The sequence below is a fragment of the Anabrus simplex genome, chromosome 1 (assembly GCF_040414725.1).
Source record: "Anabrus simplex isolate iqAnaSimp1 chromosome 1, ASM4041472v1, whole genome shotgun sequence".
Lineage (NCBI taxonomy): Eukaryota > Metazoa > Arthropoda > Insecta > Orthoptera > Tettigoniidae > Anabrus > Anabrus simplex.
This window is the reverse complement of record NC_090265.1, coordinates 155,028,762-155,044,891: the sequence shown is the minus strand read 5'-3', so window position 1 is coordinate 155,044,891 and position 16,130 is coordinate 155,028,762. Positions and strand designations below refer to the sequence as shown.

General features: G+C 37.2%; 1 protein-coding gene across 9 annotated transcripts in view; it reads right to left on the bottom strand.

Annotated features, from left to right (window-relative positions):
* The window catches only part of DIP2 (disco-interacting protein 2), a 440,396-nt gene that overhangs the window by 70,408 nt on the left and 353,858 nt on the right, over positions 1–16,130 (bottom strand). For all 9 annotated transcript variants that reach the window (XM_067157712.2, XM_067157695.2, XM_067157732.2 and 6 more), the window contains 3 exons: positions 11,468–11,685; positions 8,244–8,456; positions 3,913–4,144 (listed from right to left, as the gene is read on the bottom strand). In XM_067157712.2, the coding sequence (XP_067013813.1) occupies positions 3,913–4,144; positions 8,244–8,456; positions 11,468–11,685 (663 nt within the window). The remainder of the gene's footprint in view (positions 1–3,912; positions 4,145–8,243; positions 8,457–11,467; positions 11,686–16,130) is intronic.

Below are 16,130 nucleotides of genomic sequence, written 5' to 3'. Positions count from 1 at the left end.
CATTTGATTTTCAAAAATAAATTCATTAAACTATTTGTCAGAGAATTTCTTATCAAAGTACTGTTGATAAATTTGGCACTTTGCACTTTTCTACTCACAAGTATTGTGACTGTGTTACTGATTCGGAATACATTTATGACAGCTTCCTTGGTGTGGATGACACCCTTTTATTTCAAAATACTTGCATTCTAATTCCAATCACTTGGTGTATTCCTGCTTCAAGGCTCCATACCAAACTGCTTTAAAAAAGCTAAACTGATAATTTCATGTGCCTGTCTATACTGTGTTCATAGCCCCAGGACCTCCAGTTTTACATGGATTCTGAACCACATGCATACGATTTTTCGTTTAAAAATCCCACGTATATTCACAGATTCGAACTGCAGCCACCAGTAAGAAGCCAGTGACAATCCCAATTGGCTGTCAGGCCTCTGACTGCTTTTGTTTTTGTTTTTTTATTTATGAGCAAATTATGTTGACCTACAAGGAGTAATAACTCGCATAACAATGACTAATACATGCCAGTCAGTTATGCAACAAACATCAGAATAGAAACAGCAAGTTGCAAGTTTTCAAAATCCTGGTGGAATGTGCAGTACTGATGGAAGCAGAACACTGCACTTCATAATACTAATACATCACATAAAACATTCTACAGCCCTCGCCAATACCAGCATGTTTCTGGAAGTTGTAAATAATCAGCTGGAATCTTCATCATCATTTCATCCTCATCACGACACGCAAGTTGCCTACGAGCGTCAAATCAAAAGACCTGCACCTGGCGAGCCGAACTTGTCCTTGAACACTCCCGGCACTAAAAGCCATACACTATTTCATAGCTGGAATACATTAAATTATTCCCTTAAAAAATGAATAGGTATCTGGTTTCTAATGAAATTCTTTGGTTCAAGGGATATACCAAGCAAGTACAGGAAACCAATTAATTTTTTCATGTAATTTACTCTTTTAGTTTTAAAAATTTGTCTGATATATCATGATAAAGTATATTATTACATTAAGCATCTGACATTTGGCCAGTATCTTCCCTTTTCTTTTCCTAACGTGTGGATTATGGAAGTAGATATGGGAACAGAAAACTATGAGTGCTACAAATCCACATATACTGTAAAAGTCATAAGATCGCTACCACAACAAAAAATTCTTTGATATGAGAAGACGAAGAGGTGTGATAGATAGCAGAAATAAACTGTAATAAAATGGAAAATATGTGTCTCAGTGAGATATAAACATGAATTACAGACCTAGCTTAGAACACCTGGGGATTGCCACTTCCCATACTCACCAGATGTGAGTGCTTGAAGTGTAGTCCCAGGGTGTATAATGTGGAGGCAGACTACACTACACCTCAGTGTTTGAGGAAATGGAGAGTGAGATTAATTACTAAGCACATCTCACATGTAACATTTCAAACATCACAGAACAAGCATAAAGAAACATTCAACACAGCTAAACACCCTCTTCTAATTCAGATGGGTACATAATTTCATGTCATGCTGATTATTTCATCATGTTTTGTATGGTAGGCCTTATGTATGATATTTCTTGTACTGTATTTCTGAACTTACAGAAGGTTTCAATATGAAGAATGAATCATTAAGTAAAAAAGAAAGCTATCTCTGTACTGATAACCAATTCTTGAGTTTATTAATCAACTGGTCCTTATTAAATAAATTTATTGAATATATTTATATGTATTCAGATAAGAGAGCTAACAAGAAGAAAAAACATAAGAAACATCATGGAGAACAGCAACTTACCATGTAAGCACATGTAGACAAATAATAATATGGTCACCATTGGTCCGTATTGACTTATCAACTAATGTGCTTTTTCTTTAGATCTGCCCTGTCAATGCTTAGAAAATACAATGTTTATTTATTGTCTATATTAACATAGGAGTATGTACTTCGAGAACATAAATTCTCTTCTTCAGCTCGTAATTTAAAACCACTTAGCATTTCTGAACCTATTGGAATAATATCACTCCTATCTAGTTAAAAATATCTCAAAATATAACCTTGGAATTCTAAAATTAAACTCCAGATTGTGTCTAAAATCTTCCAGTTAAAATTGCAAATCTAAAATGAGTGCAGTATTTGTGTGTGTATATGATGTATTAAAATGACATTTGCCTTCAGCTTACAACTACAACATCACTTGTCTCTTGATGCACTTCCAAGTCCTTGTCCTTGGAAGAGTTAAAAGGAGAAACAGTGATGACTGCCAAAGCATGTCCAATTTCTATTAGTGAAATGTTGGTACTGAAATGATTAAGCCATCGGGAATAATGTAGACTCTTCCTTATGTTCAAATGCAGTGGCCCTGGAGAGACATGTGGCAGACTATACAGTGCCAAACTCAGTGATCCACCCTCTGGTCTCGCATAAAGAAAGCTCTAGTTTATGACAAGTATAAAAGGTCAACTCATGGGGAGGAGGAGGGAGCTCACATGAGAGTTCTCTGACCTACTGTTGCCTTTCAACTTTCTGAATGCTCCCCGACTTCTGGCACACTTTGAAAGTCAGTACTCCTATAATCTTGTTGCCAACCTGAGCACTCCCAAGCTGTGCAATAGGACATGGCTGCTGGTGAAGTCACAACAAACAAATGTGTTGGAGGTGACCATACCAACAGGCAATGGCCGTGTATCCATCTCATTTCTAACAACTATCCGTTCCAGTTCAAGCAACAGCAGCTCCCCGTGAGCGTCTCTTTTGCTATGGCTATCAACAAGTTGCAGGGTCGTACGCTCTGCACTGTAATCGTCAATCTATGAACAAGCTGCTTCTCCTTAAGACAGCTTTACGTGGCTTGCTCTACAGTAAGCAACACCAGCAATCTGCACATCTGTGTTTCCGTGGATAAGACACACAATGTTGTATACAAAGAAGCTATACAATAAAACCAGTGGGGTTGGTGGGACCTCAACATAAAGTAAGTAGCACGCAAATAAAGAGGCCATACCGATGAAAGTTCGGGAGGACTGGAGATAGATTGGAGAGGTGTATGCCCTGTATTGGCAATCAAAATGCTGAAAGGAAGGTGGTGTTGCATACACAGTTGTGTACAGTTGAGCTTATATTTTCTAAAAATTTCTTCTCTCTCAGTCTTTTAAGATTATATCAATTAATATAAAAATTATAATTTGCTAAACCCAAATTTCACACGGATAGAGCAATAACCACTGCTAAATGATCATAAACTTATCCATACTGAAGTTACATTCTTTAAAAGCAATAGTAACACAATGCATATAACATACGTCAAACTACACCCACCAAAACATGCTAGAATATGGCCAAAACAGCTTACAACTACAGGCCTACAAACAATTAACTGCTGAAGGCAAGCTGTGCAGGCAAGAACAAGTCTTCCGCACTGTTGACAGTTCATATGTAGTGTGCCACAGTAATTCATTACATAGGACAGTGTGTCATGAAGAAAAAGAGGTTTAGGACCACTGTGGTAGTGTTCGTAGTTGCGCAACTGTAAAAATGCTGGGGGAGTCTGCATCGAAGCTGGTAGACAATATTACTCTATCCTCCAATGGCGAAGCCATAGCTAAACATTTTGGACATTATATGTGTTTCTTTCATGGGTGTTCTACATTTACAACACTACCTGGTAAGAAGTTGCTCTCCATCTGTTTCCTGTACATATATATGATGTATTATATTATTTCCCGTTTACAATTTTTAATGTATCTGATGACAATATTGAACAGATGATTAATAAATCCACATGAGGAATGAATGCATGTATGGACGGATGTTTCTCATTTCAGTATATAGGTATTACATTAGTATGGTGAAACAAGCAAGTATAGTTAATTTTAAGAAAATAACTCAAGCACAAATATAACAGCAAGCAAACAAATTACTGTCTGCATACCTGAGTGAATCTCACGTGGTTTGGGCAGGTTGGTGACACACGTGTGTGGGCACAGCAACACATTCGCAGGATGCAATGTGCCCTCCAGGAAGCGTCTTTTTGTCTCCGAGAGGTGGATACCTCCGAGAGGAGTTTTTGGTAAGTAATTAGGTGGCACTAATGCAAGGCAGTATATGCCAACCTGGTGGATTGAATCCACAGCTTGAAGAACTCTGGACATCCACTGGAAGCTCTGCAAAATCACAATTAAAATTAGCAGTGAAAGAACAGCATAGGAAATTGTAAGGATGAAGAATGAAATGGCTTGAAATTATCTTTCCAATGCATCATCTCCTCATTCCAGATACACAGTTATACTATTAGTTTTATGTTGCATAAACACATACAGATCATACGGTGATGATGGGATAGGACAGGACAAGGGCTCGGAAGGAAACAACCATGACCATTATAAAGGAACAATTCCACCATTTGCATGGTGTGAAAATGGGAAACCATCTTCAGGACTGCCGACAATGAGGTTCAAACTCATGATCTCACAAACGGAAGCTCAGAGCTTCATGACGTGAAATGCATAGCCAATTCACTTTGTAAAGTAAAAGTAAACTGAACAGCTTTTTTCAGGCACACTCCCAATGGAGGTGAGCTGCATGCACCATTTTAACCACATACCAGCTCTGCTGCCATTCTTGAATCTCTGGCAGTACCAGAAATCAAACCTGGGCCTCTGAGGACAGTAGCTAATAGCGCTAACCACTACACTATGAAGGCAGACAAACTCGCTCGGTGATACACTTGGTGCAAGAAGTACATAATTCAGTTTCACCTTTCTTGGAGGCCACTAGTCCAATATACATACTTTTACTACTGAAATTTTTATTTGAGGATTTTTTACTTATCAAGTTTGCACTGTGGGTTCAATCATATCTGAAATGAATAAGAAGTCTTCCCAACCACCAGGTCTCTCCTCATCAATCATAATAGTTCTACTGATGATCTGTCAGAAAAGCCTCCTCAATAGTATTGATGCCTGCCCTCCTGATGTTGAAGAAAAACAAGCTCACTGGGGTCCGAGAAGAAATAGATGTATAGGAACTGGGATTAGTGAAGAATGAACCCATCTATTTGAAGATGTGGAAATTGCCCTAGTCTTCCATTCCCTGAAATTAGTACCCGTTCTGATTCCCTACTTGATATTCCACTAAATCGAACAAATTCCTACAATCATTCCTTTTTAGTTACTGCATGGAGACTCTGGAATACACTCCCAATGGACATTTGCCATGTTATTTCCTCTCAAAAATTAAAATCTGCCTGCTGAAAACATTTTCTAGGAACATATAACTCAGTTGTGTGTCATTGCGTAAATGTTTTTTTTTTTAAATCTTTTATACGCTTCGATCCTTATTATTATTATTATTATTATTATTATTATTATTATTATTATTATTATTATTATTATTATTATTATTATTATTATTATTATTATCATCATCATCTCCTCTTTATATTAGTATTGTCACACTAATTGCCATACTGATTTTTAACCTAATCTTTGTTTATCTGTCCTTAATATTATTTCTTTATAGAATTACTGTATCTTACCTTTTTCCTTGCATTTTTAAATATTATTTTAAAGTTATTAAGTGTAAGAGAGGGCCATGAGATCTAACTTCGCCAAGAATGTAAGCCAGGAATGAATAAATGAACAAACAAACAAATAAACAAATTCACATGCACACAACGTATCACACTGCTAACCAAATCAAAATCATACAATAAGGAATACATTCTTCCACATATGGTTGGCCTCAGGAAGGGCATTCAGCCATAAAACAGGGCTTAATCCACATTAGTGCTGACTTCAGATAACAGGGGAAACACTAAGAAGGGAAGAGGAATGGAGTTGTTAATGTACTCCTAATACATCATTATCAAACTACCTCCACAGTCATTCAGGTGATTATTACATATGCCTTTTTTTTTTTTAAAGAAATTTATAGAAAAACTTCAATTCTCCATTTTTGGAAGGACCGGGGAAGAAAATGTACAATTCATGACAATTGAAAATCCAGGTATGAAATGAAACCATCAACTATTTGCCAAAATATCATATAACGAAATATGTATACAGTAGAACCTCAATAATTTGAAATTGGTTAATACAAAATCCTGCCTAATTCAAAGACACTCTCGTTTCTGGAAACATGATGTACGGTTTTGCATGTCATTTCAATGGTTTTAATTCAAAATACGGATAATTCATAATTCGAAGAACAATGGTGGTCCAATTACCAAAATTCAGACATTTAATTCAAAACTGCCTTTACATCTTTAAAAAAAATAGTATTTTACAGAGTAATTTAAATTCAAAATTTATCCACGTCATGATAGAATGTGTCTTCTGGAACGTGCAGGGCTAGCTTTCCGCACTTTCACTCACTTCGGTGCATCTACAGTGTGCTTCATAATTGCTAAGTTGGAATGAAATCTTAATTCTTTTTTATTCAGCATTTTAAGGAACACCACAATATCACGTAGCAGGCAGTGTGTGAAAAAGCAGAATCCGCGAACAATGGCAATGCCAATAGTTGGCGAAAAAGCATGGCTCACAATCAATTTGTACGCACAGAACAATATTGCCAATGCTGATGAAACTGCAATTTTATTTTTTTTTGTGCCAAGCCTAAACGGACTTATTATTTTAAAGCAGAGAAGTGTGCCATCCGGGAAATCGTACAACGGTGGGGGTCGTTGTACTGTGTTACAATGCACATGGAGACGAGAGACTCTCCCCCCTCACTATAGGAAAGTTCCATAAGCCACGAGTTTTAAAGAGTATCGGGTAATTTCCGTGCAAGTACAGGGCATCTAAAATGCATACAGTACAGCAATCCGGTGAATAAAGCACTTGCACAGGGGAGCTAGCACAGATTTCTCCCCGTCTTTTATTCAAGCTTTTTTTTCCTTTCGTTTATTGAGGAAATGTTTGTCAGCGAGATATCAAAGTTCATTATTTAAATACTGTAAATGCATCTTGTTGGGTACATTTTGGAAATAGTTTTTTCCATGGCATTTGAAAGGTTTAAGCTGTGAATCAAGGTTAATTGCATGCAGTAACGGGTCTTAGAATATTTTGTGATGCAGCAAGAGTTGATATTTCTGAATTACGAGTTGGCGGTTAATTTGAAATCACGTAATTTAATGTTCAATTTTTGCATTCTGATGACTTTGAATTAGCAAGGTTTTACTGTAATTATTATCTTACAAACACTCCTAAACCAAACCAAACTACAGCCCTAATGGGCTGGCCACGACAAGGATATTAACCACATTTTGTTAACTTCTCTAGCTCAGAGGCTGAGTAGTTTTGAACATCTTAAAATACATATTCCCATACACACAAAATATCACACTGCTAACCAAAATGAAATCATACCAGTACGGCCTACAGAGTCAGGAATAGTGGCTGAGAGGATTCATTAAAAACTGACCATACGTCACCTCATAATCTGCAGACCTTCATGGCTGTATATCGGTATACTGCTTGTAGTAAGTTTCTGGAAGTCTCATACTGCAGAAATTACACCTACATCGACTTTTAAAGGTTATGTTGAACTTATGGCTACCAAGTGAATGCTGCTCATCACGAACAAACATTTGACGAAACTCATTCCATCTTCAAGTAGAGTTATCGGAATGTGCTGTGTCTCCTTCCAATTGTTACATCCACTCTCTGTTTTACGATTTCCCTAAATAATACCAGCTGAATGCAATGGTAAGATGGTCCCTTATGCAAGTTCACCACCAATTGCTTTCCCGATACAGTATTTATTCTAATTACCATAATGACGGGACGTAACACCATAATCCATAGTTACGTTGTAACCATCCTTTCGCGAGCTATCTGTTTCTTGAAAAAAGTTTGATTGAGAAATTAGCATTTATGGGACTGAAATTTCTGGGCAGTTTGCAGGAAGTGGTTTCTTCAAGGAATGGATAATGTAGGAATTTTAAAACATTATTTAATTAGGATGCTTACGAGTCCACGTAATTTGAATGAATAATCCGGGAAAATGTAGTTTCTGGGAATGGATAATCGAGGTTCCGCTGCATTTTATTTTAAACAGCAGGCTATGCTGTAATGGTCTGAGGAGAATGGAAAGCTATAAGCCTATATTTAAATAACGTATTGAACTTTACACTCCAAGAGTAATTTTTCCAAAACAGAGAGATAAGAAAATTTATGGTAATTTACATCTTGCCCAAAACTCCTGGACTCCTTTCTGAAGTAAGCCACAGCATACATTAAACATCATAAAGTCACTCACCTCCTCCTCACTGCAATCAGGCCGCTGTTCAGCAATAACACAAATTCGTTCATCCCGCAACACTCGTATGCTGAACACAGCAATACGACCACGGTAGATGAACTTCATTGGTTCTACTGCTAATACTGTGGCGATAATATCATCAGCATTGTGCTTCCGCCCAGTGACAGTCATCAGCCCATCCCGAGAGCCGCAGACAAACACAAGGCCACCCTAAAAAAAATTATCATCATAAAATTTCTATTCTGAAGGTTTTATATTAATACACACAATTAAAATACATAAAATAAGTCTGTGAGGTGAACATTTAAAAAAATGCACTTTTCTTATACTTTATGTAAATGTCAATTCATGAATTATGCTGACAGTAGTGCATATTTCTATAGAAGTAATGATCTAATGCACCATTTTAATTGAACACCTTCACATGAAAACAGAGAGAGAATACATACAAGACTATTATCCTCAAGAAAGGTTCTATTCCTCATGTCAGCAGGAAAAGGGGAAATAATAATAATAATAATAATAATAATAATAATAATAATAATAATAATAATAATAATAATAATAATAATAATAATAATAATAATAATAATAATTCATGAACTGTAGCAAAATGTATTTTAGTGCAGTTATTGAATGAAATGGAGAGGTAGCTTTGCAGAAGTTTAGGTTTAGGAAAGGTTATTCGACTGAAGCTCAGCTTGTAGGATTTCAGCAAGATATAGCAGATATCCTGGATTCAGGAGGCCAAATGGACTGTATTGTGATTGACCTATCTAAGGCATCTGATAGGGTAGATCATGGAAGACTACTGGCAAAGATGAGTGCAATTGGACTAGAAAAAAGAGTGACTGAATGGGTGGCAATATTTCTAGATAATAGAACTCAGAGAATTAGATTAGGCGAAGCAGTATTATTGGACCTTTATGTTTTCTTATATATATAGAAATGATATGTGTAAAGAAGTGGAATCGGAGATAAGGCTTTTCGTAGATGATGTTATTCTGTACAGAGTAATAAATAAGTTACAAGATTGTCAGCAACTGCAACATGACCTCGATAATGTGAGATGGACAGTAGGCAATGGTATGATGATAAACGGGGATAAAAGTCAGGTTGCGAGTTTTACAAATAGGAAAAGTCCTCTCAGTTTTAATTACTGCATTGATGGGGTGAAAGTTCCTTTTGGGGATCATTGTAAGTACCTAGGTGTTAATATAAGAAAAGACCTTCATTGGGGTAATCACAAAAATATGATTGTTAATAAAGGGTACAGATCTCTGCACATGGTTATGAGGGTATTTAGGGGTTGTAGTAAGGATGTAAAGGAGAGGGCATATAAGTCTCTGGTAAGACCCCAACTAGAGTATGGTTCCAGTGTATGGGACCCTCACCAGGATTAGTTGATTCAAGAACTGGAAAAAATCCAAAGAAAAGCAGCTCGATTTATTCTGGGTGATTTCCAACAAAAGAGTAGCGTTACAAAAATGTTGCAAAGTTTGGGCTGGGAAGATTTGGGAGAAAGGAGACGAGCTGCTCGATTAAATAGTATGTTGCAGGTTATAAATTTCATTTTCTTTGTCCGTATTGAAGATCTGCTTGTGATACAAATTCTTATAATTTTGTTAATTACCACCTATTCAATACAATAAAAACGTAATATAAACTTACATATTTATTAAGATGTTGATATGGTACAAGTTGCGCTCCTTTTTCGTGAGCATCATCAGCCAATTATTATTTACTTAAGGTTATATAAGATCATGAAACAATTCTTTTGGATTAAGATTATGCCTATAAACCTGATTGACAAATCTTATAATATTTTACAAGTCATATAACAATAAAATTATGTCTTTAAGTTTAAACATATTTGTCTAAAATCTATCTAACATTTTATTGACGAAACTCATCTGGTGAACATCCTTTAAAATTATTTTAAAAAATAAAAAAACTTTTGATATCTGGTTAATTGTATTGATTCAATGTTGCTTAACTTGTATGATTGTCGTTAAAACTTTGTTAACTATATTGACAATTTTCTGCAGTTGATAATTGCCTATGTTATGGACATTTGACTTGTTCTCGTTGTTGCTGGAGTAACATTTATACAAATGTACTGGCATTAATTTTATATTGTCAATAGGAGAATATTGTTCGTGAACAAACTTGTTGATGAAACACTTTCTAATGTGATATAGAATTTAAAATGTTCTCGTATGTTCCAAAATGGCTTGTTGGTATATTTTTCTTTCTGCTGCGTTAATTGTTTAGTGTTACTCCTAGCCTCTTGAGAACAAGTTAACGAAGTTTTAAAGACAGTCATACAAGTTAAGCAACATTGAATCAATACAATTAGCCAGATCTCATAAGTGTTTTTTATTTTTTAAAATAATTTTAAAGGCTGTTCACCAGATGAGTTTCGTCAATAAAATGTTAGACTTAGATAGATTTTAGACAAATATGTTTTAACTTAAAGACATAATTTTACTGTTATATGACTTGTAAAAATATAATAAGATTTGTCAATCAGGTTTATAGGCATAATCTTAATCCAAAAGAATTGTTTCATGATCGTATATAACCTTAAGTAAATAATAATTGGCTGATGATGCTCATGAAAAAGGAGCGAAACATGTACCATATCAACATCTTAATAAATATATAAGTTTATACTACGTTTTTATTGTATTGAATAGGTGGTAATTAACAAAATTATAAGAATTTGTATCATAAATGGTATGTTCCGAGCTGTCAGAGGAGAGATGGCGTGGGAGGACATCAGTAGACGAATATAAGTTTGAGTGGTGTCTTTAAAAGTAGGAAAGATCATAATATGAAGATAAAGTTGGAATTCAAGAGGACAAATTGGGGCAAATATTCGTTTATAGGAAGGGGAGTTAATGATTGGAATAACTTACCAAGGGAAATGTTCAATAATTTTCCAATTTCTTTGCGATCATTTAAAAAAAGGCTAGGAAAACAACAGATAGGGAATCTGCCACTGGGGCAACTGCCCTAAATGCAGATCAGTAGTGACTGATTGATTGATTCTGAATGAACAAAAGAAAAATCCATTAAATTTAGTAATGTTAATTACTTATTAATTACCATCCTTTATATGAAATAACAGCTTCTTAGTTAAAAGCACATGTATGCACAAAAAGCAGGAATGAGCAATAATTCTGATGTTATAAATTATACACCGAACACTGACTTACTGGCCCAAGAAATCCTAGTAGCCCACTACGAACATATTCAGCTTCTCCCAGAGGTTTGCCATCACTATGTAGCGGCTGAACTCTAAAAGTGTTATTGGTAAGGCCTTGAAGACCCCAATACTGACTGCCAGTTGCTCCTGAATTAATACAGATTTCTCCCACTTCATCTGTTTTACAGAGGTAAGACGCACCCTCCATTTTCACAACCACAATAGCACCTGGAAGAAAAAGGCAGAAATGAATTAATAATGTAATAAATCCATTCAAGGAAAATTGATTTATAAATTTATAATAATGCATTATTTTATGGACAATTTCAAGAAGACAGGAAGTAAAAAAATATTTTGTATGCACTTTCTAAAATACCAGATTGCTGTAATTGAAGATGAAAGAAAAATTATCATCAGGAACTATGAACAGATTCAAACAAGAAAAATATGTTGTATATTTAGTATTCAAATCCTGCTGCAGAAGCATAAGCATCAAAGAAATTTGTTTAGGAACAATCTAACAAAACTTACTAGAAATGAAAATTGAAATAGAAATTCTATTTACATTCTAATTACATTATATATAGCTTCTCAGTTAGTAAGCTCATGAATACAATTCTTCAACAAGGCAGTTGTTCTACTGAATTCAAGAGGGAAAACTGGGGCAAGTTTACGTTTATAGGAAGAGGAGTTGGAGATCGGAATAATTTATCAAGGAAGATATCGTATAATCCCGAATACTACCCGCCACCGAATAAGGCCCGCACCCTAAATTTAAAACGGGAAAATATGGAATAAAATAACTTACATACTTATTTAAATTTCTTCAAATATACCACAAATATAAATTCAAACAGCTTACAATTAATAAAATCATCACAAAAATTGTAAATAAAATCGGTCCAATACTCAGATTATTCACAATTCACCGTCGTCATCTGAAGTTTCACCATAGGAACTTTCGTCCATAAGTAGTCGTCCTCACTACCGCCCACTAAATTTGAAATTCCACATTTCTTAAAGCTTTTGGACACTAGATCGTTGGGAATGTGCACCCATGCGGTCTTGATCCAGCTGCATATTAGTCCCACTTCAGGCCTCTTCACTCAACCGGTTGGTGTTAATGCGTGATCACCATCAGACATCCATTCGGTGTACAACTGTTTCATTGAAGTTTTGAAAGGCCGGTTCACGCACACATCCAATGGCTGTAGAATAGAAGCAAGTCCTCCGAGAATTATCACAAGATCGGTTTTTCCTTTCCTCATCATATCTTTTACAGTGTCAGTTGCGTGTCCTTGGTAACAACACAGGCATGTTTCGTTTTTGTAACAAAGCTCTCGGGTGATGTTGCCAAACACACTTCACCCAGTCCTCAACTAACGCAACACCATATCCTAACTCACGTTTTTCCTTCACAAATCTGTGGAGTCACTCTTCAATTTCCAGAAACACTGCACTCCGCCCACATAACACTCTGCATAGCCCTTACTTTCAAGAAGTTTTTCCTTCTTCCACCAATCACAAATACACTATTCATCAATATCATACTTTTTGCCAAGTTTCTCATGCACAGTAAATGACCGCAGACGCCGTTTTGAATCCATTGGTTACTATTGTGACAGCACTTTCACGGGACAGATACGGAACTCGAATGTGAGCGAGGTAGACTTCCGTAACCAACAGTCTCGACTCTCGCAAAGTACAATATCCGCGAGATCAGCGGCTTTCATTTACCGCATATTTGCCCATATTCTTTGATTTACCGTATTTAACTACCTTGAATTTCGCGTTTACATGCAACTGTAACAGTATTGAGGAAAAATCGATCTTGTTTTCTAGAACGCAACTAAAACATGATAAGACATGAATGCCCGTTTACATGTGGTATATTGAGTACGGTAACCATATGAAAATCTATTTCAATACTCCATGTAAACGTAGTAAATATTTACGAGAATGAACGGCTTGAATACAACCCGCACCCAAGATTTAGAATCAATATTTTATGGAAAAAAGTGCGGGTAGTATTCGGGATTATACGGCATTCTATATACACTCATGTTCATAAAAACCAGTTTACCTTGAAAGACTAAGGATAGAAGTTCATAATCACAGGACATGTGCATTAGTATGTTCTAAAGAAATGATTAGCATTTGAACCATGTCAGCCCTCAGGTTCAAGGTCCAGATCGATATCTCAGCGCACCACCACCGACTTGTAAAATGTGCCTGCGGCTTCCATTGTCACTATAAACTGAAGGTAATGTATCAATGTGACTTGAGCAGACGTGCAGGATGCCTTGCATACATATGCGAGAACCGTACCATCAAATGAGCGAGTTTGAAAGAGGGCACATTATTGGCATGAGAGAACGTGATGCATCCATCCAGGAAATTGCTGCTCGTGTGGGACAAAGTGTGTCAGCAGTGCAACGGGTGTATTCAGAATGATTCAAAGAAGGCCGAAGAACACGACAAGATGGGTCTGATCACACCACACAGACAACTCCCCGAGAAGATCGACACCTCACCCGAATAGCATTGCAGGACAGATTTGCGTCCTCCTCGGCTCTGGCGCAACAGCAGAACAATGTAACACATCGTACACTATCACGAGTGACAGTTCGTTGCCATTCAGTATGGTCTGGTTTACCGGCGCGTCGTCCACTTCTCCACCTACCTTTGACTCCTCTTCTTCTTCTTTTTTTCTGCCGCTTTTCCCACACCTGTGGGGTCGCGGCTGTGAACTGCGTCACACATGTGGATATGGCCCTGTTTTACGGTCGGATGCCCTTCCTGACGCCAACCCTATATGGAGGGATGTAAGCAGTATTGCATGTTTCTGTGATGGTTGATAGTGTGGTATGTTGTCTGAATAAGATGAGGACAGTGTTGGGACGGACACATACACCCAGTCCCCGAGCCAGAAGAATTAATCAGAAGCGACTAAAATCCCAGACCTGGCTGGAAATCGAACCCGGGACCTTCTGAACTGAAGGCCAGTATGCTAACCAGTCAGCCAATGAGTTGGACTCCGCCTACCTTTGACTAATGTGCATAAACATGCTCGACTGCAATATTGTATGGAACAACGTCACTGGGGACAGCAATGGCAGCAGATAGTGTTTTCGGATGAATCCAGGTTCCATATGTTAGAAAATGATAGCCGCATTTTGGTTCGCCGCAGACAGGGGGAGAGGCATCACATTGATTGCATTCGTACAAGACATACAGCGCCAACTGAAGACCTTATGGTGTGGGGTGCTATTGGGTATAACCACAAATCACAGTTGGTGCGTGTCCAGGGCATTGTGTCCAGTTTGACCTACGTGAATGACATCCTGCGACCCGTACCCATGCCCTTTCTGCATGACACCTCAGACGCCATATTTCAGCAGAACAATGCGCGGCCACATGTTGCTGCACGAACACGTGCCTTCTTGTTGTCACAGGATGTCAGACTGTTGCCCTGGCCCGCCCGATCACCGGACTTGTCCCCAATCTGAAATGCGTGGGATATGGTGAAACGACGGGTGCGGCGCTGTGACCCAGTGCCAACCACCAAAGATGAACTGTGGAACCAGGTGAATGCAACATGGATGGCTATACCCCAGGATGTCATTATTGCACCTTATACGTGTCGATGCCATCACCATATCAGTGCCCATGGAGGACCCAGTTCCTACTAGGCAACAGGACACATGCCGAACCTAGGTGACTGAAATGCTAACCATTTCTGTAGAACATAATAATGAACATGTCCTGCGAATATGAACTTCCTATCTCTAGTCTTTCAAGGTGTTCTGTTTTTTTATGAACATAAGTGTATTTCAAACTTCCTTGAAATTAAGAATAGACTACGTAAACAACTGTTAGGAAATCTGCCACCATGGCAACAGCCCTACACGCAGAGCAGTGGTGACTGACTGACTGATCAAGAAAAAATAAGCAGTTGTGCCACATCATATGTATAGAGAGAATGTTCTTTTAATCATGGCTGAACTGCTACTGCCAATAATCAATGCCCTCGAAGAGATATTTAAGACATAGGAGGATAATGAAGCATTGTCTGAAGTTTATGTTCTACTGACATTAAACTTAATGACGTCATCACTGCCTTATTGAACACAGAGAAACTACTGAGCTACACTGCTTGAGTAAAATTCTCCCAATGTTTGGACACAGAACTTGGTCTGCTATATAGAAAGCTCTAAACATTTCCAATTTGTTATTAACAAGAAAGTGACATCAAGTTCGGCAGTCTATTTGATGAAGCACTAAATAAAAGAAGAGATTTGTTATCAGAGTACCAAGTACCGGTACATCAGCAAGGCAAACTCACTATTGTAATGTATCATCCAAAAATTACTAAGAATATTTATACTATGGAGTCTTTTGTAAATACCATGTTGGGAAGATTTATGAAGCATAAAGATATTCTGAAGAACTTCCTGATCCTTCTACCTACAGAGAAACCTGACAAAAAGAAACAAGGAAATGTCATCGTGCTGGCTATATTTTACCAGCATGACCTCGATCACCCCAGTAATGCACTTTTGAGCTGACATTTAACTACAGCACTTGTAACGTTCCAGACGTTACAGTGTAATTATGTTAATTTTATTATGTGTAATTAATTCAGGAATTTAACGTCATGATATTTATCTTGG